Source organism: Micromonas pusilla (assembly GCF_000151265.4).
Source record: "Micromonas pusilla CCMP1545 genomic scaffold MICPUCscaffold_4, whole genome shotgun sequence".
NCBI lineage: Eukaryota > Viridiplantae > Chlorophyta > Mamiellophyceae > Mamiellales > Mamiellaceae > Micromonas > Micromonas pusilla.
Genome location: NW_003315885.1, coordinates 655,568 through 676,825, shown reverse-complemented (window position 1 = coordinate 676,825; position 21,258 = coordinate 655,568). Strand labels below are relative to the sequence as shown.

At 68.0% G+C, this 21,258-nt stretch overlaps 11 protein-coding genes across 11 annotated transcripts; 5 read left to right on the top strand and 6 right to left on the bottom strand.

Moving 5' to 3' along the window:
• Nucleotides 1-19: 19 nt before the first annotated feature.
• Nucleotides 20-1,933, bottom strand: MICPUCDRAFT_57203 (uncharacterized protein; the record flags this gene model as incomplete). The annotated part of the gene is made up of 1 exon (XM_003057670.1): nucleotides 20-1,933. The coding sequence occupies one exon, from the start codon at nucleotides 1,931-1,933 to the stop codon at nucleotides 20-22; it is 1,914 nt and encodes a 637-aa protein (XP_003057716.1).
• Nucleotides 1,934-2,156: 223 nt separating this feature from the next.
• MICPUCDRAFT_57202 (uncharacterized protein) lies at nucleotides 2,157-2,558 on the top strand (the record flags this gene model as incomplete). The annotated part of the gene is made up of 1 exon (XM_003058039.1): nucleotides 2,157-2,558. The coding sequence occupies one exon, from the start codon at nucleotides 2,157-2,159 to the stop codon at nucleotides 2,556-2,558; it is 402 nt and encodes a 133-aa protein (XP_003058085.1).
• Nucleotides 2,559-2,655: 97 nt separating this feature from the next.
• Nucleotides 2,656-3,925, bottom strand: MICPUCDRAFT_32934 (uncharacterized protein; the record flags this gene model as incomplete). The annotated part of the gene is made up of 2 exons (XM_003057669.1): nucleotides 2,656-3,442; nucleotides 3,639-3,925. The coding sequence occupies 2 exons, from the start codon at nucleotides 3,923-3,925 to the stop codon at nucleotides 2,656-2,658; spliced, it is 1,074 nt and encodes a 357-aa protein (XP_003057715.1).
• Nucleotides 3,926-5,193: 1,268 nt separating this feature from the next.
• MICPUCDRAFT_32930 (ATP-binding cassette superfamily) lies at nucleotides 5,194-7,151 on the top strand (the record flags this gene model as incomplete). The annotated part of the gene is made up of 1 exon (XM_003058038.1): nucleotides 5,194-7,151. The coding sequence occupies one exon, from the start codon at nucleotides 5,194-5,196 to the stop codon at nucleotides 7,051-7,053; it is 1,860 nt and encodes a 619-aa protein (XP_003058084.1). The 3' UTR covers nucleotides 7,054-7,151.
• A 467-nt stretch (nucleotides 7,152-7,618) lies between these two features.
• On the bottom strand, nucleotides 7,619-8,480 carry MICPUCDRAFT_47019 (uncharacterized protein; the record flags this gene model as incomplete). Its single annotated transcript, XM_003057668.1, has 1 exon — nucleotides 7,619-8,480. One exon carries the CDS (start codon nucleotides 8,478-8,480, stop codon nucleotides 7,923-7,925), a length of 558 nt encoding a protein of 185 aa, XP_003057714.1. The 3' UTR covers nucleotides 7,619-7,922.
• A 132-nt stretch (nucleotides 8,481-8,612) lies between these two features.
• On the top strand, nucleotides 8,613-10,359 carry MICPUCDRAFT_57197 (uncharacterized protein; the record flags this gene model as incomplete). The annotated part of the gene is made up of 2 exons (XM_003058037.1): nucleotides 8,613-8,896; nucleotides 9,046-10,359. 2 exons carry the CDS (start codon nucleotides 8,613-8,615, stop codon nucleotides 10,223-10,225), a joined length of 1,464 nt encoding a protein of 487 aa, XP_003058083.1. The 3' UTR covers nucleotides 10,226-10,359.
• On the bottom strand, nucleotides 10,317-12,374 carry MICPUCDRAFT_49543 (ATP-binding cassette superfamily). Its single transcript, XM_003057667.1, has one exon. It carries the CDS (start codon nucleotides 12,371-12,373, stop codon nucleotides 10,379-10,381), a length of 1,995 nt encoding a protein of 664 aa, XP_003057713.1. The 5' UTR covers nucleotide 12,374; the 3' UTR covers nucleotides 10,317-10,378.
• Nucleotides 12,375-12,525: 151 nt separating this feature from the next.
• On the bottom strand, nucleotides 12,526-13,308 carry MICPUCDRAFT_67291 (uncharacterized protein; the record flags this gene model as incomplete). Its single annotated transcript, XM_003057666.1, has 1 exon — nucleotides 12,526-13,308. The coding sequence occupies one exon, from the start codon at nucleotides 13,306-13,308 to the stop codon at nucleotides 12,631-12,633; it is 678 nt and encodes a 225-aa protein (XP_003057712.1). The 3' UTR covers nucleotides 12,526-12,630.
• Nucleotides 13,309-15,708: 2,400 nt separating this feature from the next.
• MICPUCDRAFT_67288 (uncharacterized protein) lies at nucleotides 15,709-17,211 on the top strand (the record flags this gene model as incomplete). The annotated part of the gene is made up of 1 exon (XM_003058036.1): nucleotides 15,709-17,211. One exon carries the CDS (start codon nucleotides 15,709-15,711, stop codon nucleotides 17,164-17,166), a length of 1,458 nt encoding a protein of 485 aa, XP_003058082.1. The 3' UTR covers nucleotides 17,167-17,211.
• A 7-nt stretch (nucleotides 17,212-17,218) lies between these two features.
• On the bottom strand, nucleotides 17,219-18,064 carry MICPUCDRAFT_57193 (uncharacterized protein; the record flags this gene model as incomplete). Its single annotated transcript, XM_003057665.1, has 1 exon — nucleotides 17,219-18,064. One exon carries the CDS (start codon nucleotides 18,062-18,064, stop codon nucleotides 17,219-17,221), a length of 846 nt encoding a protein of 281 aa, XP_003057711.1.
• Nucleotides 18,065-18,193: 129 nt separating this feature from the next.
• Nucleotides 18,194-21,159, top strand: MICPUCDRAFT_47015 (uncharacterized protein; the record flags this gene model as incomplete). The annotated part of the gene is made up of 2 exons (XM_003058035.1): nucleotides 18,194-19,215; nucleotides 19,344-21,159. Exons 1-2 carry the CDS (start codon nucleotides 18,230-18,232, stop codon nucleotides 21,157-21,159), a joined length of 2,802 nt encoding a protein of 933 aa, XP_003058081.1. The 5' UTR covers nucleotides 18,194-18,229.
• Between the last annotated feature and the right edge of the window lie 99 nt (nucleotides 21,160-21,258).

Sequence of the window (21,258 nt, the reverse complement as noted above, 5' to 3'; positions counted from 1 at the left end):
GAAATGAGATTACGATCGATCATCGAGCCATGCCAAACTCTCGCCGGAGAGCCTCGTAATCGCACGACACCGAGGGGTAATCCACCGGGCGATGCACCGGGTCCCGCGCGTGCTGAAGCTTCCCCACGACGCGTTCGAGCGCATCGACCTCCGTTCGAAGGTGCGGTCCATGCCGCCACCGCCGCGGCGTCCCCGAATGCGCTGGCGGCGGCGGCGGCGGCGGCGGCGGCGAATGCGAATACGGCGAGTACGGGGTCATCATCGCCGGATGGTACGGCGTCATCATCGGCGCGTGGTACGCCACGGGACCCACGTGCCCCGGATACCCCGCGTGCCCCAGATACCCCACGCACCCCGCGAACCCCCCGCGCGTCGGCGTCACGAACGGCGCGCCGAATCCCGCGGGCTCCGCGTACGTCGTCGCTCTCTGACCCTGGTACGCGTTGTCCGCCTCCGCGCGAAACGCGTCCGCCTCCTCTCGTAACCGCGCGTTCTCGCCGTCCGTCTCCTCCCACAGCACGCTCGCGGCGTACAGATCCGTCTCGAGCTCTTTGCACTCCAGCGCGAGCTCGTCCGCGCGCGCCTCCGCGGCCATCAGCGCCGCTCGAAGCGACGCCTCGCCGCCGCCGCCGCCGCCGCCGCCGTCGCGGCCGAAATCCGCGTCCTCCGTCGCGACGCCGGCGTCTCCTTCTCCTCCGCCGTACAGCGCTTCCGCGTAGTACCGCAAGTCCGCGATCGGTTCGTCCATCGACGTCGTCGCCTCCTCGGCGGCGACCCCCGCCGCGCCGCGTCGATTCGTCTCCCCCGCCGCGCCGCGTCGATTCGTCTCCCCCGCGCTTGAGAACGACTCCTCCCCCGCGAGCCACCGCGCGAGCGCGTCGTCCATGCGTCCGTACGACGGGTCCCGCGAGGCGTCGCGCGCCGTCGTCTCTTCCGCGGTCGCCTTCGCCGGGGACACGGACGCGTGCCACGCGTTGAACCGCTCGGCCGTCGTCGTCGTCGACGACGACGCGGGAGTCGCCGGCGCCGGCGTCGCGTCCTTCTTCGCATACACTGGTTCCCATACGACCGCGTCGGCGTGGTGAACGCCGATCCTTAAGGACTTTTCCCGGCGCGTTCTCCCCGCCAACCGCCAGCACCGCACCGCCGCGCGGAGACGCCATCGGTCGAACGCGTCCAGGGTCTCCACGCCGCCGTCGCGCGTCGGCGGGCACGCGCGGCGGGCCGCCGCGCGCGCTTCGACGTCGTGGTCGCGCCGGCGCGTCCGCGCGATGGCCCTCCACTCCGACAGCGCTCGACGCGACAGCTTGCGTCCCGCGCGCGTCTTCCATTTGCTCTCCAGAAACGCGAGCAGCGCGGTCCTCGCTCGCTCGCGCGGGGACTCCGTCTCGTCCTCGTCCTCGTCCTCGTCCTCCTCGTCCTCGACCTCGTCTTCCGTCTCCGCGTCCTCGACGTACCGCGGCGTCGCCGGCGTCGGCGCGCGCGTCGTCGGCGCGAAGTCCAGCGCGCGCGCGGTCGCGCGCAGCGGCGACGCGCCTCGGCGAATCGTCGCGTCGTTCGTCGTCGTCGCGACCGCGCGCTTCGCGGGCGACGGCGACCGGCTGCTCGCGACCGCGGCGTTCACGCACGCGACGATGCTCTCCGCGGTGACGACGCGCGGCGGCCGCGACGCGCCGCCGCGCGTCAGCGACACGACGTCGTCGTCCACGACCCGTCGCGGCGTCGGCGTCGGGCCCGCGTCGACGCTCGATCGCGGGAGTAGAGGACCGAGCGAGCGCTCGCGCGCATCGTGCGCGCGACGACCCCACTCCGCGAGCGACTCCGCCGCGGCGACGTCCCGCCCCGACGTCGACGGCGGCGACAGCACGAACGCGGCGTCGAGCGGGCCGTCCGGGGTCCACCCCGCGTCCGCGGACGACGACGACGGCTTCATCGTCGCGTCCGAGGCGCGCGCGCCGGCGTCTGTCGCGCCGCGCCAGCGCGAATTCAAACTTCGATGATTCGTCTGCCGCTGCCGCCGCGCGCCGCGAAAACGTCGCGCGCGCGGTTTCGCGGCGAGACGCGCACACGTCCGCGCGCGACGCGTCGTCCCCGCGCGCGCGCGAGGGCGTCTCGACGCGCGCGTCCTCGCGTCGTCGAACGGCGTCGAGTCGCGGATGGAGCGCGCGGTGCGGTCCCGGTACGCGGTGCGGCTGCGGCGCGCGGTGCCGACCGCTGCCAAATCCACGTCGCGCGGCGGTCGACGCGTCCGACCCCGCGTCGCGCGTTCCGCCGCGCCGAAAGACCCGTGGTGGCGAGACCCGGAGACGGGACGACTGAACGGCGTCGCGCGTCGTTCGCTCGTCGCCGCCGCCGCGCAGCTCGCGTTCGCGGGCGTCGCGCTGGCCGCGCAGCGCGCGTTGAGCGAGTGGCGCGCGCGCGGGCTCGAGGCGCGTTGGCGGCGCGGCGGCGGCGGGACGTTCGCGGAGGCGTGGGTCGACGAGCAGCGCGCGTGGAGGGAGCCCGGCAGGGGTCGGGGGGGCGACGACGGCGACGGCGACGATGCCGGTGGCAGATGATGTGATGCCTCATCGTACTGCACATCACGCGCGTCGGCGCCGACGACGTACGTACTGTACACGTAGTCTACCGACGCGACGCGACGTAATACCTGTATCAGTCCACGTCCGCGACAAACATGTTCGTCTCCGCGGTCCACACCTTCCCGCTGTCCAGGACGATCTTCTCGCTCACCGCCGCGGACTCGACGCACACGAACTTCTTCCACGCGTCGCCGATGTTCAGCGTCTCGTGCGGGTTCCACACGACGGTGTCCGTCCACCCCCGCGTGTTCTCCACGCACACCGCCGCGCCGGTGCCGACGTGCAAGTCCGTCTCGGGCTCCGTCTTCAGGAACACCTTGTCGCAGAGCGACGTCCCGAAGACGACGTCGCCCGCGCAAATCTCCGGGTGAACGACGTTCGGGTCGATCGCTTTGTCGATGTAATTCTTCCCTATCAACCCGCGCGCGAAGACGTTCGGCGACGTCGCGTCCGCGACCTCGATGTACGTGTGAATCGCGGCGGTGAAGTCAAACGGCGCGTCCTCGTGGCGTCCCTTGCGCTCCTCCGCGAGCGGGTTGCGCACGGAAAACTCCATCCGGAGGCTCTCGCGTCGAAGCGTCACCTCGTACGTCGCCTCGAACGCGTGGTCCCACATCTCGCGCGTGTACTCGCTGTCCCGTAGTTTGAACATCACGGACGGCTCCGGGTCGTCCGGGTTCGGGTCCGCGGAGGAAGAGATCACGGTCCAGTCCGAGTTACGCGCGAACCCGTGCTGCTGCATCTCGTCCGACGGGCCGAACCGCGGGAAGCACAGCGGCGCGCCGCCGCTGATCGGTTTCGACTTGTCGAACACGGCGTCGGGGCGGACGTACAGGACGTCGTCTCCGGACGGCTGGCACCTGATCGGGTACGCGACGGGACGGACGGCGGGTGAGCGCGCGTCGCGATCGATCGAACGATCGTGTTTTTTTCTCTGAAGGAACTCCGACACGACGATCTGATCCTGATCCGACCGATCGCGCGCGAGGACGAGACGACGACGACGACGACGACGACGACGACGACGACGCGCGGGGACGACGGCATCGGACGCACCAGGACGTGACGCACGCGCCGAAGAGGTACACCTCCGCGCTGCCGCCGTTCTTGTGCGTCAGGACGCACTTCGGGAGCCCGCCCTCGCCGGCGACGAACTCGACGCTTCCCGGGATGGCGAACGCCGCGTTCGCGTCGTCGACGATCCTGTCGTTCAGCGCGGACGCGCGGACGGTCGCGGAGACGCCGCGGCGAGCGGCGGTCGCCCTGCGCGCGTCGACGGCGACGCGACGTCCGGGCGCGACGCGCGGCCGCGCGCCGACGGACGCGAGCGCGGCGGATGACATGGACTCTGCGCGACGACGAGTGCGGCCGCGACGACCGCGAACTCGGGACGCTCGTCAGCGAGAGCGAGACACGCACGCGCACGAGAGGCCGACGTCATCGTCACGCGCGGGGACAGGACAGATAAGACCACGACACGGTCGACGCGTCGTCCGGCGCGGCACACACCCGCGCGCAGGGTCACGCGACGCCGGCGAGCGCACACGCCGCGTCACCGCATCACGCAGCGTCCTCCTTCGACGTCCGCGCGCGAGGCACGATGCTCGCGCGCGCGGTCGCGGCCGTCGCGCCCGTGAGCGCGGCGAGAGACGCGAACGCGAATGCCTCCCGAGGTGGCGTCGGAGGAAAAATCGCGTTCCGAGCGTCCGCGCGAGGCGAGGGTTCGCGCGATCTCCTCGCGCCGAGCCGCCGCCCGATCCGCGCGCGCTCTGTCCTCCCCGCTCCCGCGCGCGCGGGCGAGGCCCTGGACTGGGAGAACGACGACTTCGTCCCCGCGGGGAAAGCGAAGAAGAACAAGAAGAAGCCCGGGAAGACGACGAAGCAGCAGCGAGACGCCGCCGCGAACGCGCCGCCGCCGGTCATCGCGGAGATTCCGGACTGGCAGAACGAGGAGTTCGTCCCCGCGGGCAAGGCGAAGAAGAGCAAGAAGAAGCCGAAGAAGGGCGGCGACGCGAGCGACGACGCCGCGCCGACGCCGCCGCCGGTCATCGCGGAGATCCCGGACTGGCAGAACGAGGAATTCGTCCCCGCGGGCAAGGCGAAGAAGAACAAGAAGAAGGGCAAGAAGGGCAAGGGCGGCGACGACGACGACGAGTCCGAACCCGAATCCGCGCCCGCGCCCGCGACCGCGACCGCGGCGGCGCCTCCCGTGGAGCTCGCGGACTCCGAGGAGGACCTCGCCGCGGCGGCGGCGGGGAAGGCGCTAGCCGCCGCGACGGAGGCGGAGGAGCTCAAGCAAGCGGCGGCGCTGTTGCGCGAAGAGACCGAACGCAAGGACGCGGAGAAGGAAGCGGTCGCGGCCGCGAAGGCGGCCGAGGCGGCGGCGGCCGAGGCTGCTGCCGCCGCCGCCGCCGCCGCTACGGTCGTCGAGCCCGAGCCCGTCGTCGAAGAGGAGGAGGTGGAGGAGATGACGGAGGAGCAGCTCGAAAAAGCGACCAAGGCGGCGATTCGCGAAGAAGAACAGCGGCGCGAGCGCGAGGAGGAAGAGCGACTGGCGGCGATCGACTGGAACGCCCCCGAGGAGGAGACCGACGACGGGAACCCGATCCCGATGCACCTGAGGGACATCTTCGCGAAAGACGCGAAGCCGTCGAAGCGTCGAAGCAGCGGGACGGTGACCACGGGCGTGCGCCTGGAGGGCGTGAAGAAGGCGTTCAAGGGCATGGAGGTCCTGAAGGACATCTCGTGGGACTGCAAACGCGGCGAGAAGGTGGGCTTGGTGGGATGGAACGGCGCGGGGAAGACGACGCAGCTGCGAATCATCACCGGCGAGATGGAAGCAGACGAGGGCGAGGTCATGCTCTCGGACAAGGTGAAGATCGGATACCTCACGCAAGAGTTCGAGGTGAAAGAATCGAACACCGTCCGAGAGGAGTTCATGGCGTCGTTCGGGGAGGAGAGCGAGGTGATCCGGAACACGGAGCGGATACAGAAAGAGCTCGAGAACGAGCCGAGCATGGAGCTCATGACGATTCTCCTCGAGAAGCTCGACGAGCTCCAGAAGAAAGCGGAGCGGCTCGATCTGTTCAACATGGAACGCGCCATCGATAAGATCATGCCGTCGTTGGGGTTCGTCCCGGAGGACAACGACCGGCTCGTCGCGTCCTTCTCCGGGGGGTGGCAGATGCGAATCTCGCTCGGGAAGATTCTCCTTCAAGAGCCCGGGTTGCTGCTCATGGACGAGCCCACGAACCACCTCGACTTGGACGCGATCCAGTGGCTGGAAGGGTACCTCCAGAGCGTAGACGTCCCCATGGTGATCGTGTCGCACGACCGAGAGTTCCTCGACCAGCTCTGCACGAAGACCGTGGAGGTCGAGCGCGGGAAGGCGACGACGTACAAGGGAAACTACAGCGACTACCAGCGCGCGAAACGCAGCGGAAGCGCGACGCAGATGGTGATGTACGAGAAGTACATGAAGGAGGTGACGCGTCAACGCGAGATGATCCGACGGCTCTCCGGCGGCGGCCAATCCGGCCGCGCGAACGCCGCGGCGAAGGCGCTCGAGGGGCTCCTCGCGGACCCGGTGGAGAAGCCGTGGGTGGAGAAGCAGCGCCGGTTTCAGTTCCCTGACGCGCAGCGCTCGTCGAAGATCGTCGCGCGAGTGGAGAACCTCACGCACGGGTACGATGAGAAGACGCTGTTCAAGAACACGTCGCTGCAAATCGACCGCGGCGAACGCGTCGCGATGATCGGCGCCAACGGGTGCGGGAAGTCGACGATGATGCGGCTGATTCAAGGGAAAGAGCAGCCGATCGCGGGCGTCGCAACGCTCGGGTCCAAAGACCTGTGCCTCGTGAACTACTTCTACCAGAACCAGGCCGAGGGTCTGGACACGGAGAAGGGCGTGCTGCAGACGCTCGTGGAAGCCGCGCCGGACTCCGGGCTGAACGACCTCAAGGCGCTCCTGGGGCAGATGAAGTTCAGCACGTCGTTCCATAACAAGCCCGTGAAGTTCCTCTCCGGCGGGGAGAAAGCGCGGCTGGCGCTCGCGAAGTTCATGGTCACCCCCGCGAACGTCCTCCTCCTAGACGAGCCGACGAACCACCTGGACATCCCGTCGAAGGAGATGCTCGAGGAGGCCATCGGCTCGTTCGACGGCACCGTCATCGCCATCTCGCACGATCGGTACTTCTTGCGGCAGATCGCGACGAGGGTGCTGTCGTTCGACGAGGGCGTCGTGAGCGACTACGCGGGCGACTACGCGTACTTCCTCGAGAAGAACGAGAAGGCTGGCGCGAGGGACGCGAAGCTTCAGAAGGCGGCGAAGGAGGTCGAGAAGACGCAAGTCGTCTCCAAGTCGAAGATGTCCAAGGCGGAGAAGGCCAAGCTCAAGAAGGAGAAGGCGAAGGCGTTCGGTTCCGGCGAGGGTAAGGCGAAGAAGTCGAAAAACGCGGGGCGGTGGAACTGATAGGACGAGCGACGCGATGAAGAACGCGCGCGACGTGCGGTATGTAGTAGTTCTTTCGTGTTATGGTACACTCGACGCCCGCGGACGAGCTAAAAGAGAAATAAACCTCCGCTCCGCCTCCGACTCGTCTTCTACTTCTTGTGCGCGACGGGGTCCACCTCCTTCGCGAGCGCTTCGTCGACCGTCCACGGCTTCTTGAACCCCTGCGCCGCGCCAGGTTTCATGTACCTCTCCTCGAACTTTTTCGCCTGCAGCCTCACCTTCTCCATGAGCGCGTACCTGTGGTGGCGACGAGAGAGACGCGCGCGTCAGCGAGGGGCGCGATCGAAGAGACGACGTCGGGAGATGACGACGCCGCGCCGGAGGGTTTTTTAGGGCAGAAGCGCGAGGGCGTCGCGGGGCTCGGTCCGCGCGCGTCGCGTCGCGGTGACGACTCGATCGCGCGCGCGCGCTCGTTCGCGTCGGCGGACCGCGCGGACGGACGCCTCGCGCGGACGAACCCGAGGCGATCGACGCGGGCGAAGGCGCTCACCTCGAGTCGATGTCTTGCTCCTCCCCCCAGAAGTCGTCCCGCTGCGCCTTCTTCTTCAGCGACTCCTGATGCGAGCCGGGGATGATCATCGCGCGAGTGGACGTGCGCGTCGCCCACTGCGTGGCGACCGCGCGGAGGCTGCGCCGCGCGTGTTGCGCGACCGAGCTCATGGTTCGACGTGCGCTGCGGTGTGCGCCGACGACGCGCGCGCGATCTCGTAGGACGACTTCTCCTGCCTTCGTACACGGCACGATTCCGCGTACTACGGCACGCTGACTACTCTATGACTAAATGCCCACTGCGCCACTCGCGCACCACCCGGGTCGCTTTCCCACCGCTAATATAAATCACCCCGGAGCAACACCTTCGCGTGGCTCGAGACGAACTGCCCTCGATGCGGGACGCCGTGAGGGAACACGAGTACGCTCCCGCGGACCGGCCTCCCCCCGAACAACACCTCCGCGTCGTCGTTCGCCTCGGCGAGGAACTCCGTCTCCCCGCCCTCGCCCGGCGGGACGGACGCCATGAAGAGGAGGAACGAGTTCGTGCTGTCGACGTTCGTCTCGTCGTCCCTTCTGACGCCGTCGACGTGCGTCAAGATGTGCCCGCCGGGCGGGTACTCCAAGAACCTCAAGTCGGACAGCACGTGCTTGAACCCTAACTCGCGCGGGAGGTGTTCCAACACCCTCGACGCGAGCGCGGCGTCGCGAAGGAACCGTCGGTCGCAGTACATGTTCGAGGACGCGAGCGTCACGGGCGTGTCCTCTCGCGCGGCGTCGATCTCGGCCAAGAACGCCTCCGGGAAGAGACCGTGGAGGTACATCACGCCGTCGAGACCCGCGACGCCCGCGGGGACGGTGAGCTGGTCGCGCTCGCCGTCGTTGACGTCGCTCATCGTGCCGCGCGCCGCCGGAAGTGACCGGTTTTAACGCTTTTTCGCAGTGCAGCAAAACTCGGCGCCTCCCGCCGCGTGGTGATTCTCACATCGCCCCGCGCCGCTTCGTCGAACGCCAGACGGAGCGCCGCGATGCTTCACTACGGGAAGAGGCTCGGGGGCCTTCCCCTGCTCCTGCGCGCGTACGGCTCGCCGTTCCCGCGCGCGCTTCCGTTCGGGATCCTCAGCGTCGTCGTCACCGCGGTGTGCGTCGGCGTGGACGACATCCAAGATTCGCTCAGAACGTCGTTTCTTCACCCGTACCCGTTCCAGATTTACGCGTTCGTGATCGGGTTCCTCGTCGTCCTGCGCACGAACCACGCGCTGCATCGATACATGGAAGCGCGGACGAACGTCGAGCTCATGGGGTCGAAGTGGTGCGTCCCCGCGGTCGTCCCGCCGTCGTCGTCGTCCGACGCCCCGCGTTCAGATTTAAAATGCCTCCGCGATCGGATCGACTCACGACTCGTCCTCTCTCTCTCTCTCTCTATCTCTCTCTCTCTCTCTCTCTCTCTCTCTCTCTCAGGGCGGACGTCGTCGTGATGTGCGTCGCGTTCGACAGCTTCTCGACGGGCGACCGCGCGTCGCGGTGGCCGTGGAGGAAAGGGAGGCTCGTCAGGAACGACGGCAGCGAGGCGTTCATCGCGAGGCTCGTCCACCTCCTGTCGCTGCTGCACGCGGTGGCGCTGCAGCACCTGCGCGGGGACGAGGAGCTCGATAACCTCGTCGCGTCGAAGCCACGGATCGACGGCGGGCCGGACTTTCTCGAGAAGGCGAAGAAGACGCCGGCCGAGTCGCCGGGGCTCGCGGTCGCGTCGCCGAACGCGCCGCCGCCCGTCGGCGCGCGCTCGCCGAACGCCGAACGGAAGGACGGCGACGACGACGAGAAGGACGGGGGCGCGTCGTCGGACGAGGACAACACGCCGCCGGGCGAGCTCGTGGACGACCCTTTCGCGCACGCGGCGGAGCACAACGTGAACATCGACGACGAGGACGGAGAAAAGATGTTCAGGAGGTGGGCCTCGGAGAAGCGGCATCAGCACTATAAGAAGGGCGTGTACGACCGGTCATCCGCGTTTCTCGTGCACGCGGCGACGGCGGATCGCCGCACGGAGCGGTGGACGTTGCCGAATCTGTTCATGTTGTCCGAGGGGACGTCGGAGTGGATACGGTGCAACGAGTCGATGCCGATCACGGTCTTAGGGGGGGTCCCGGACAAGGAGAAGAAGTCGCTCGACCTTCTCGTGTGCAACCGCGCGTATCTCGTCTTGAACTGGATCCAAAGCCTTCTGATTCACCGGCTCGAGTCCACCCCGGGTCTGCGCGTGCCCGCGCCGATCATGTCGAGGGTGCACCAGGTTATGAGCGACGGGACGTTAGGGTTCAACCAGGCGGATAAGATGGCGAAGACGCCGTTCCCGTTGCCGTACGCGCAGATGCTCACGGCGTGTCTGTTGGTGTTCAACTTGTTCATGCCGATCGTCGTCGCCGCGCACACGAACTCGATGTGGCTCGCTGTGGTCATCGCGTTCATGTCCACGATGGCGTACCAAGGGTTGAACGAAGTCGCGCGCGAGCTCGAGGACCCGTTCAAGCCGACGCATCTGAACGATTTAGGGCTGCCGCTGTTGCAGGCGGACTTCAACTCGAAGCTGCGCGCGGCGAGCCCGCCCGTCGGGCTCTCGACGCCGTGGTTGGAGGAGTGATCGAACGTAAACGAACGAATTACGGACGGGGGGGGGCGCGCGTCTCCACCCCGCACGATTCCCGCGGCGCGCGGCGCGGTAGGGATGCACGAATGTAGAACATTATAATGAAAACGACGCACGAGGCGTGAGCTACTCGCACGGGACACCGGGTCACGTCCCCTTCGCCTTGTCCTTCCCCAACGCGAGGTACGACGGTTGGCGGTAGTACACGATCGCGAGCGCTAAGAGATTGAACCCGACGATGATCCCCGCTAAGATGGCGCAGTTCCCCCCCACGGTGACGTCGTCGAAGTTCAGACGCTCCAGGTGCTCGTTCCCGGTGATGCACGAGGTATCGCCGCTGGAGCACGAGAACGTCGCGTCTTTAAACTCGTTCACGCTCAGCGCCTGGAACGCGTACCGAATGAACGACACCTCTCTCAGCCAGATGAGGTAGATCGGGACGTTGTTCTCGTTCAAGAAAAACCCTGAGAACATGAGGAACAGAATGACGAACGCGGGCGCGAGCTGCGGGGCCATCTCCACGGACGTGAAGCTCGCGGATAGGACCATCCCGAGGCCGATGCCCGCGAAGTTTTCGAGCAACATGATGGCGAGGTACGTGAGGTAATACTCCGTGCCCTCTCGCAGCGCGGTCATGAAGTAAATAACCGTGCCGTACAGGATACCGGGGAAGAGCTCCAACGGCAGCGTCACGAGGAACGTGGAGAGGTAGTACGGCAGCGGCGTGTACATCCGCGCCGCGCGTTCGCGGTTCACGACTTTCAGCTGCGACGGGATGATTTTCGAAATCCCGATCGCGCTTCCGAACGCCTGGTTCATCGCCTGGAAGAACAAGATCCCTGTGCGGTCCTGGATCGACGTCTGGTCCGTCTTCATTCTCAGGTAAACGATACCGAACAGGAGGCAGAAGAACGTGTTCATGATGTACTTGATGCTCAGGCTCGCGACGTCGCGGACTTGCTCTCTCCACGTCCGCGCGAGGAGGAGCGTGAACGGGACCCAAAACGCGGCGACGAAGCCAACCTTCGCGGCGTCTTCGCCTTCTTTGCGCGTCGTCCCCGCGTCGTCGTCGTCCGCGCCCGCGGGCGCGAGCGCGGCGGGCGCCACGAGCGGGTGCAGCTTCACGTCGCACGCTTTCGCGATGCGTTCGATGCGCGCTTTCGTCGCGACGGTTTGCTCCGGGGAGCGATAATCGATCGAGATGACGTCCAGGAAGTGATCCGCGGGGTTGAAGTCCTTCGGGACCGGCTCCCCGAGCGCGGCGAAGTGCGCGCTGCACGCCTTGTGCCCGTCGCCCTGGTACATCGCCCTTCCTCCGCTGAGTAAGACGAGATGATCCACGAGCGCGAAGATCGACGACCGCGGCTGGTGCACGCTCGCGACGACGGTGCGTCCCTTCCTCACCGCGAGGTCTTTCAGTGTCGTCATCACGTTCAGAGCCTGGAACGCGTCGAGACCGCTCGTGGGCTCGTCCATGAAAATGAGCTTAGGGTCGTGCAGGAGGTCCATCCCTATCGCGACGCGCTTGCGTTCGCCGCCGGATATCCCTCGGATCATCTCGTTCCCGACCACCGTGTCCGCCGCGGCGACGAGGCCGAGGTCCGCGATGACGGTCGACACCGCGTCCTCGACCTCCTCCGCGGTCGCGTCCGATGGCAGCCGGAGCTTCGCGGCGAACGTGAGCGTCTCGCGGACGGTGGACAGCGCGAACAGCGCGTCTTCTTGCTCGACGTACGCGGAGATGCGCGACATCTTCGTCGGCGTCGCCACCTCCTCGCCGTTCGCGTAGATCGTCCCGCTCACGCTCGCGCCCGGGCCCTTCGGGACGCGGAACGCGAGCGCGTTCAGCAGCGACGTCTTCCCGCTTCCGGAAGGGCCCATGAGCGCGAGCAGCGAGCCGCCGAAGATGTCGCCGCTGAGGCCGTCGAGGATGACCTTCGCCTCGACCGGGGCGTCCTTCGACTTGGCCTTTTTGGTCACCGAGTACGACACGTCGCGCCACTGAAGCGCGACGCCGTCCTCGGGGACGATCGCGCGGACGTCCCCGTGCGACGCCATCTTCTTCGCGTTCGCGTTCTCGTTCGTCCTCAGCGCGACGGTCACCGTGGACGGCGGTTCCTTGCCGCTCGCGCCGCGGAACATGTCGCGCGAGATTGAGTGTGCGGCGCGCGGCTGTGGTTGTCCCGAACACTCGCTGGATCGCGATCGCGCCACGTCGGCCTAGGGTTCAGTCTAGGTTTAGGGTTCCACGTGCATCCCCGCGAAAGAAAGCACTTTTTCGCGCGCGTAGCCTTAAACGATATCGTGATGTAATTCAAAGACGCGCGATCGATCGCGCGAAGACAAACGAAGACAAAGACGTCGTCGCGCCGGCCGCGAGACACCCGCGCGCGCTCACTTCACTTCCCGTCGTTTTGGGTCTCGACGACGCCGGCTTGATTCCAATCCCTCGCGGTTTTGTACAGACGACCGACTTGCCGCGCGACGCCCGCGGCTCGTAACGCCCCTCGCGCGTACTGCACCCCGGACTTCGTCGCGCGCGCGGCGGCGACGACGACGGGTCCGCTGTACTCCTCCGTCTGCGCGTTCTCCTCTAACGACCGCTCCACGTTCACCTCCGCGGCTCGCCTCGCCTTTTGCACGAGCGGCGTCGCGCGTTTTCGAACCTCGGGGACGACGACCCGCACCGTCTCCGCGGCGTACTTCCCGAGCGTCCCCGCGGTGTCCACGCCCATCGTGAGCACGCGCCCGGTGCCCTTCACCCCGGAGTTCACCTCGGACGTGAGCTCCCCGACTTCCTCGAGGCAGTCCGTGAGCTCGAGACCGCTGAGTCGAACCGCCGCGAGCGTGTCCGGGACTTCTTCGCGAATCGTCGCCGCGAGGTCCGCGATCTCGTTCGCCGCGCCCTTCAGCGCACGCAGCGTCGGTATGAACGCGAGCAGGAACGCGGAGAGCGCGCTGCCGAGCACGCACGCGACGACGCCCGCGGCGAAGGTGAGCGCCGCGGGGGCGACGAACACGCCGCCGTCGAGCGCGGTGGCCGCCGCCGCGGCGTGCGCCCCCCTCGGCATCTGCATCTGCGCCGACGCCGACGGCGACGCCGCGACGACCGCGATCGTGTTCGGCCGCGGCGGCGGCCTCGGCAGCGGCGGGATGCCTTTCACATCGATGAACGACGTCGTCGACGGCGCGTTCGCGGAGGTCACCGCGTCTTCCGCCGCGCGCTCGCGGGTCCTCGCCAGCTCCTCCTCGACGTCGGATTGAAACGGCGGGAGCGCGCGGTCGCCCGCGGATGACGACGACGACGACGTCGCCGTCCCTCGCGGCGTCGGCGCGGAGACGCCGCGCGCGGACGACTTCGCCGCGAGCTGCGCGAGGACTTCGTTCAGAGTCAAGTTAGGGAGCGGCGTCGAAGAAGACGCGGACGCGGACGCGGACGACGCGACGCGCACGGCGCGACGTCGAACCGTCGTCGACTCCGGGGACGCGATCGCGCGCGGCGGGATCCATCCCCCCGCGAGGGACGAGACCGCCGCCTTCGGGGCGACCCTCGCGCCGCGTTTCGCGCAAGACTTCGTCGACGCCGTCGCCGCGGCGAACCCCGCGGCGGCGACGAGCGCGTCGAAGCACGTCGCGTTCATCTCGTGCCGGAGAATCGCCCGCGAAAGCGCGTGATGTTAGCAATTCGCGCTTTTTTCCCGAGGGGAGATGTGCTCGCGCGTCGCGGGTTGGTTTGGCCGAACGCGCGGTTCGAACGCGCGCGGTGCGGTCGCGCGCGCGTGCCTCGAACCGTCCGCGGTCGCGCGTCGCGTGTGTGCGCGCGCGTCCGTCGTTTCGGCTGGCAATTAGGGAGCGGGAAGAGGGCAGTCTGGCGGGGATTTTTCGGCTTCGACACCAGCGTACCAAACCGGGAATCGAGTAGCCGCTAGCCGAGCGCTCGACCAAATTGGATCGATTGCCGCCGCGACGCGCACAACGACGGTCGCCTTGAGAAGGGACCGCGGGTCGGAACGGGACGCGCGACCCGTCGCGCCCCGCGCGGGAAGTCCGCGATGATGTCCACGACCCTGACCGGGGTCGCGCCGCCGCCGGTGACCGCGGTGGAGTCCGCGAAGATCCCGACCGTGGACTACGCCAGGCTGCTCGAGCTGCTCCACGGCGAGTACAGCGCGACGCTCCTGGACCGGCACGCCGCGGCGATCGCGCGCGTGTGCCGCGTGCACGGGAACGGTTTCCCGCTTCGCGACCTCCAAGACGTGATGAAGCTCGTGGAGTACGCGTACGCGAAGACGCGCGAGGGGTACCCCGACGTCTTCGAGTCGTGCCTCTGCGACGCGATGCGAACGATGGCGAAACCCTTCGTCAAGCACACGTGCACGGACGAGGTCAGGTCGTACCGCACGATCGAGGCGACGCTGGAGATGATCGCGCGGTTGCTCAACCTCGAGAACGCGCCGGTGTCCGCGCGGATACTCGCCGCGGAGGCGCTCAGAGCGTTCGCGAGCGCGCACGGGACGCGGCCGGACAAGATCGACGTGGACGCGGAGATGTTCGACGCGAAGGGCCGCGCGAACGCCGCCGCGTCCCTGGGCGCGTCCCTGGGCGGGCTCGGCAGCGCGCCCAAGGTGTCTCCGCATCACCAGTTCTTCACGAACCAGCGGCTCGTGCGCGGCTCCGAGGCGTGCGTGCCCCAGCTCGTCTCCGGTTTGGGCCGAGCGACGAGCGAACGCGCGCCCGACGCGGAGCTTCAGCTCGCGATCGCCAAGGCGCTGCTCGAGGCGTCGCACTACGACAAGAACGCGCAGTCGATGGCGGCGCACGGTCTGTTCGCGAACATCGTGCCGCTCGTGAAGAACATAACCGACATGAATTCGCCGTTCGCGCCGGTCGTGTCCGAGTTGATGTGGAACGCGTTGGAGGCGTCCCCGGGCGCGAAGGTGCTCCCGTACGGAGGGTGGCGGCCGTTTTGCGTCCACCTGTCCGACTTCATCGCGCTCGCGGTGAGACAGTCGCACGGGTGCGCGCACAAGGAGATACGGAACGAACTGCTGATCATCGCGCGGGTGATGGCGGAGGAGCCTGACACGCGAGCGGGGCTGCGCGCGTGCGGGCTCGCCGCGGTGGCGTTGGAGATGGCGGTTCACCCCGAGAACGGCCAGCGCGCGAACGAGCTCGTGCTTCCCGTTTTCGCACAGACCACGAGCGCGGAGGACTTCCAGATGAAGCGGTTCGCGTGGACGCTCACGACGACGCTCGCGGAGGACACGCAAGGGATCGCGGTCGCGAAGAGCGGGTTCATCGAGTGTTTACTCACGTTTCTGCGTCCGCTCACGGGGGAGTACGTCCCGCCGCCGCTGACGCTGCCGTCTTCAAACTCGGACACGGGGGTGAATCGGTGGGGTCCGGAGCGTCTCCGCGACTTACAGGAGCTCGCGCTCAGGCTGCTCGCGCGATTGGCGCCTCTGTGCCCGAACGAGATGATCGCCGGCGGCGCGTGCGACGCGGTCGTGCAGATCGCGCGCGTGGACTCGCCGGCGGATGATTTCCTTCGCGCCGCAGCGCTCGATCTCGGCGCGAAGCTCGCGACGTTGGACGGATTCAAGGACGTCCTCGGCGAGTTCGGCGCGGTCGAAGCCGCGCTGAGCGCGTTCGAGGGCGTCGACCGTTTAGGACGCGCGAGTTCGAACGCGTACGCGTCGTCGTACGACGGCGGCTCGCGCGGGGAGTCGAGGTACTACGGCGCAGAGGAAACCGCGGGGGGCGCCGGGACGTTGTACGGCGGCGCCGAAACCGCGCCGCTGCGTCCGTCCGTGAGCGAGGACCCGGTGAAACTCGGCGCCGCGGGGCTCCTTTCCGTGCTGTGCCACGAGCACGCCGTCAACGCGCGGTATCTGCGCAAGGCGGACGGGATCAACATCCTCAAGGCTGCCGTGGACGCGATGGCGAACACGGACAAGGCGGTGCCGATCAACTTTGGCGCCGCAGCGCTCACGGCGGTGTGGAAGTGCGTCGTCCCGGATGCGAAAAACTGCGCGCACTTCATCGCGGGCGGCGGGATGGAGTCTCTGTTGAACCTTCTGTCGAGGTGCAACGCGAACTTACGGCCGGTCACGCTGTCGCTGCTCGCGGACGTCCTCGAGAACCCGAAGACGCACCTCTTCTTCCACGAGTGGCGCTCGACGGGCGGGTCGCGGAGTTTAGTCCCCGCGGGCGCGTCCGCGACGACGCTCGTGTTGAACGTGTGGCGCTCCGCGGAGGCGGCGTTGGGCGTGACGAACGGCGACGGCGTCATCGCGAACCGCGCGAACCCGCTCGCGGGGGATTCGAGCAAGTCGAGGCCGTTCGACGAGGCGGAAGCGATCAGCGGCGCGACGTACACGGTGCTCACGCGCGGGCGTCTGGAGAACGAGGTCAAGGCGGCGGCGGCGGCGAAGCGCGACGGCGCGGACGGTCTCATGTCGAGGGTGTTCGCCGTGTGCTCGCTGCTCGGTTTCGGTAACTTGAGGGAGTACTGCGGCAGAGTCGACGAGCTCACGCTGTTCACCGTGGAGCGGTACGTGGACTTCAAGGAGGGCGAGGTGTGGGAGCGGACGAAGGAGATCTTCGAAAACGAGGGGTTGGTCCCGACGGGACCGGACCGGCAGGTCATGGACGAGGCGATCGTCACGGCGAGGATGACCGCCGCGGAGCTCGCGGACGCGCAGCGGTCGATCGTCAACGGCGACACGCGCAAGGCGACCGCGGAGGAGGTGGCGTATTACGAGGAGAAATCGACGCAAGCCGCCGCGGACGAAGCCGCGCGGTGGTACAAGCCCGATCGAAGCAAGCTCACGACGAAGGAACGGTACCGCTCGCAGCTCCTGAAGGACACGATGCTGTCGAACTCGTTCAAGGCGCCTACGAGGCAGTCATCTTTATTGCTACCCGGTGTTTAGTAAGATGTATTCCTACCTAGGTTTTCTACGCGGGACGCCGCGCCCAACCCTCTCATCCCTCCATCGCCTCCATGGCCGCGCCCAACGCCGCCGCCGCCGCCGCCTGCTCGTCCGTCAGCCGTCGATGCACGAGCGCCTCGACGCTGCCCCAGCTGAATTTCAACTCCACCTCCTCCACGAGCTCGAACGCGTCGCTCGCGAGCGGACACAACACGGTGATGAACACCGCCCCCGGTCGTAAACCCTCCGCGTGGCGCGACAGCGTCGTCATCGTGTCGTCGTCCCACGTCACGCAATTACAGAAGACGAGGTCCGCGCGGCGCCACCGCTCGAGATGCTCGCGCGCGAAAAAGTCCCCGCGCTCGACGTCGACGCTGACCAGCGCGTTCCCCGCCGGCCTCGAGCCCGGGAGGACGTCCCTGACGAAGTCCTCCACGAGGACGGACGCGATCGCCGCGGTGCACGGCAAGATCTCGACGCCTCGGACGTGACGGAAGTGCGCGCACAAGCCCGCGGCGCAGACGGCTTTTCCGGTGCCGCTTCCGAGGTCGTAGAAGACGCGCCCGCCGTCGTCGCCGCCGCCGCCGCCGAGCGCGTTCACGCCGCCGTACTTGTTCAGCAGCTCCGTGAACTCCACGGTGTCGATCTCGCCGTACACGAGGACGTCGGCGTCCTCCTCCGGCGTCCCCTCGAGCTCCTCGAGGACGATGAGCTTCGCGACGTCGGGGCGGCACTGCTCGAAGAGGTGAAGCAGACGCTCGATCGGCGTGGGCTGACGACACCCCGCGTTCGCCCACGCGACAAGGTCGAAGCGCTTCGCGACGCCGTTCTCGAGCAAGCTCCGGAGGATCTCCGCCTCGCTGCGCTTCTTCGGCGGCGGCGCCGTCGCCGTCTCCATCCCGCGGCGCGAGGATGGAGAGTGTCGTCGCGAGGAGCGCCGAACGTTTTCCCGAAAGCTCACGATCACGCGAGCGACGAGTCTGGTCGAGTCCTGTCAGGGGAACCCTAGATTCGTCACAGTCCGCGGCGCATCACGACCGCCCGTCGCACGTCCGAGAGCACGATGTACGGCGGGTACGGGTACCCCCAGCAGCCCGCGGGGTACGCGCAGCCCGCGGGGTACGCCCCCGGCGCGTACGCCGCCGCCGCGGCGATGAGGCAGCCCTCGGCGATGACCGGGGACGATCTCGAGCGAATCACGCGAACCATTCACGTCTCGGGGATCCGCGGACTGAAAGGGCAGCCCGGGATCGCGCCCGGGGAGGAGATAAGCGAGGAAGACCTCGCGGCGTTCTTCGGGAACGACGGCGAGGTGTTCGGCGTCAGGATCAACGGCCAGAACTGCTGGATCGAGTTCGCGGACGTCGCGGGGGCGATGTCCGCGCTGAGAAAAGACAACACGGAGAGCGGCGGGCACCACCTCCGAATTTCGCAGAGCAAGACGCCGATACGCTCGAACGGGTACGCGAAGGGCCGCGCCGCGCAGACCATCGCCGCGGCGGCGGCAGCCGTCGGCGGCGCGGTGAAGTCCACAGTCCATGCGCCGTCGGCGACGATGTCGTTTTCGAAGGGCGTGGCTCAACAGCAGGGCGTGGGCGGCAGGGGAATGTACGCGCCCCAGATCAGCTTCCCGGCGGGGCAGCTCTCCCCGGAGGAGATCATCGCGTCGATCAACCAGAACATCGCGTTCGCGGTCGAGTTCGAGAAGAAGCAGGCGGCCGCGAACGCCGCGGCGGCGGCCGCGGGGGCGGAGACGAGGGAGGTGCCGCCGCCGCCGCCGGGGGGCGCGGGCGCGGCGGTGGTGAGAGTGTCGGGACTCCCCGCGGGGTCGGCCGCGAACGCGTTCCTGGAGCTCTTCGAGGGCGTCCCCGGCGTGGGGACGATCGATCCGGACAACGTGCTCGTGCCGCTCGACGCGAACGGCGTCGGGTTCGGGCGGGCGTACGTCGAGTTTAGCGGCGCGGAGGCGGCGGCGGCGGCGTTGCGAACGTCGCGCCCGGGCGTCGAGCTCGCCGCGTCGTCGAGAGCGGAGGCGACCGCGGCGTTCACGTAGGGCGCACGTCCGCGTAGCGGTGACGCGTAGTTAACATCGATATGATAGCGCGCTGTATGAGATGCATCGCGCGGCGGGCGGGGTGCGGCGGTGATGAACGCGTCGACGGTTCCACTCGCGCGAGCTCTTCTCGCTTCTCGTTTTCTGTTCCCGTCGTGTCTCTCGGTCCTGTACGTGTCCCGTCGTCTCTTCCGACGAAGCGCGCTTCAGCTGTCGCGTCCGTCGTGGCTTCTTCGCGCCGCGCTCTCACTCGCGGACGCGCGATGCCCAAGTCGGACCGCGCGACCGTCGCCATCGGAGCCGCCGCCGGAGCCATCGCCGCGGGCGCCGCCGCGTACCTGTGCAACCCGTCCGCGTTCGCGTCCTTCTTCCCGTTCGCGCGCGAGCCCGCCGCCCCCGCCGAGAAGAAGCGCGAGGAAGACCGCGCGCGGGAGGCCAACGCGGAAGAGAAAGAGAAAGACGCCGCCGCCGCTCCCGTGGAGCCGCGCGACGACGCGAAGCAGGAAGTCGTCCCCGCTCCCGTGGGACCGCCCGCCATGGTCGATTCGCCCGAGCGCGACCGCCCCGCCGCCGGCGCGACCCCCGGGGTCGCTCCCTCGCGACGCGCGAAGAAGCCCGAGCCCGCCGAGGCGACGTCGCCGAACACGCCGCTGCAGAGCGACCTCGGCGCGATCCGAGACCTCCTCGCGAAGACGCACCTCAGCGAGTTCCTCGCGCAGATGCACGTCGGCAGGCCGGAGTGCGCGCCTCCCGCGCGCGACGTCCTGACGCTCACGCCTTCGGTCACCGTGGACGTCGCGCTTCGCGAGCTCGCGGAGCGCTCCGTCGTCTCCGCGCCGCTCCTTCGCGACGACGGGAAAGACTACCTCGGGTTCGTGAGCGTGCACGACATCGTCCACGCGCTCGTGGCGCACATCTTCCCCCCCGGGCCGATGGGGTACTGCGCGAGCGTGGAAGCCCCGGAGTGGTTCCTCATCGACGACACGCAAGACGCGGCGCGGCGCACGCTGAAGATGATCCACGATAAGGCCCCCGGGTTTTGCGCGCGCGAGCTCGGGTCGATCCGCCGCGGACCGGAAGGCGGCGACGGCGCGTGGATTCTCGCGTCCGGCTCGTCGCGAGGGCTGCGCACGGACGACGGCGACGATCCGAGCATGCTACACGTGATCCAGCACCAGTTCATTCCGAGATCGCCTTCGGTGTCGCCGCTGCATCACCGAGTGGCGGTGTATCGATACGTCGACGACGGCCCCGAGAGCGGCGGGAAGGTGGAAGTCACGGACATCATCTCTTTGTCCGACATCACGCGTTTCTTGATGCGATGGGACCACATCGAGCACTGTATCACGCCGTGTAGCGCCGCGGATCTCGGCTTGGGCGCGGTGCGCGTGGACGTCGTGTCCTCCGACAGCAGTCTGCTGCGATGCTTCGCTCTGATGTCGCGATTCGGCGTCAGCGGTCTCGGCGTGACGGAAGCGAGAGACGCGTCCGGCGCGAGAGCGCGAGACTCCTGGCCGCCGAAGCCCACGATGCTGCCGGTCGGGTGTAAGATCATCGGCAACATCTCCGAGAGCGACCTGAGGCGGATAACCCCGGAGCACCTGGAAGTGCTCGCGATGCCCGTGGGCGCGTTCATCGAGAAACTCAATGCGAAACTCGCCGCGGGGGGCGAGCGCGAGCTGCGCGACGAGCCTCTCGCGAGCGCGCGCGCGCACCCGCTCTTCTCCGGGATGCTCACGCGCGGGGAACTCTCGGACGGCAAGTTGTGCGTCACCGCGAGACACGACGCGAGCCTGCTCGACGTCATGCGCGCGATGGCGAGGAACCGCGTGCATCGCGTGTACCTGTGCGACGAGGACACCGGCGTCGCGAAGAGGGTCGTGACGCACTCGGACCTCGTGCGGTTCTTCGCGATGTTCGCGCCCGCGGAGGACGAGTGAAGCGGACGCGACGGGCGAACGAACGGAACGAACGAGAGAGATGACGAAGACACATTTCGCGCGCGCGCGCCTTTGGCACCGATGAAATACGACGCGGAT

Coding starts and splice junctions, on each gene's coding strand:
- MICPUCDRAFT_49543 (XM_003057667.1), bottom strand. CDS start 12,373: ATGTTCCGCGGCGCGAGCGGCAAGGAACCGCCGTCCACGGTGACCGTC.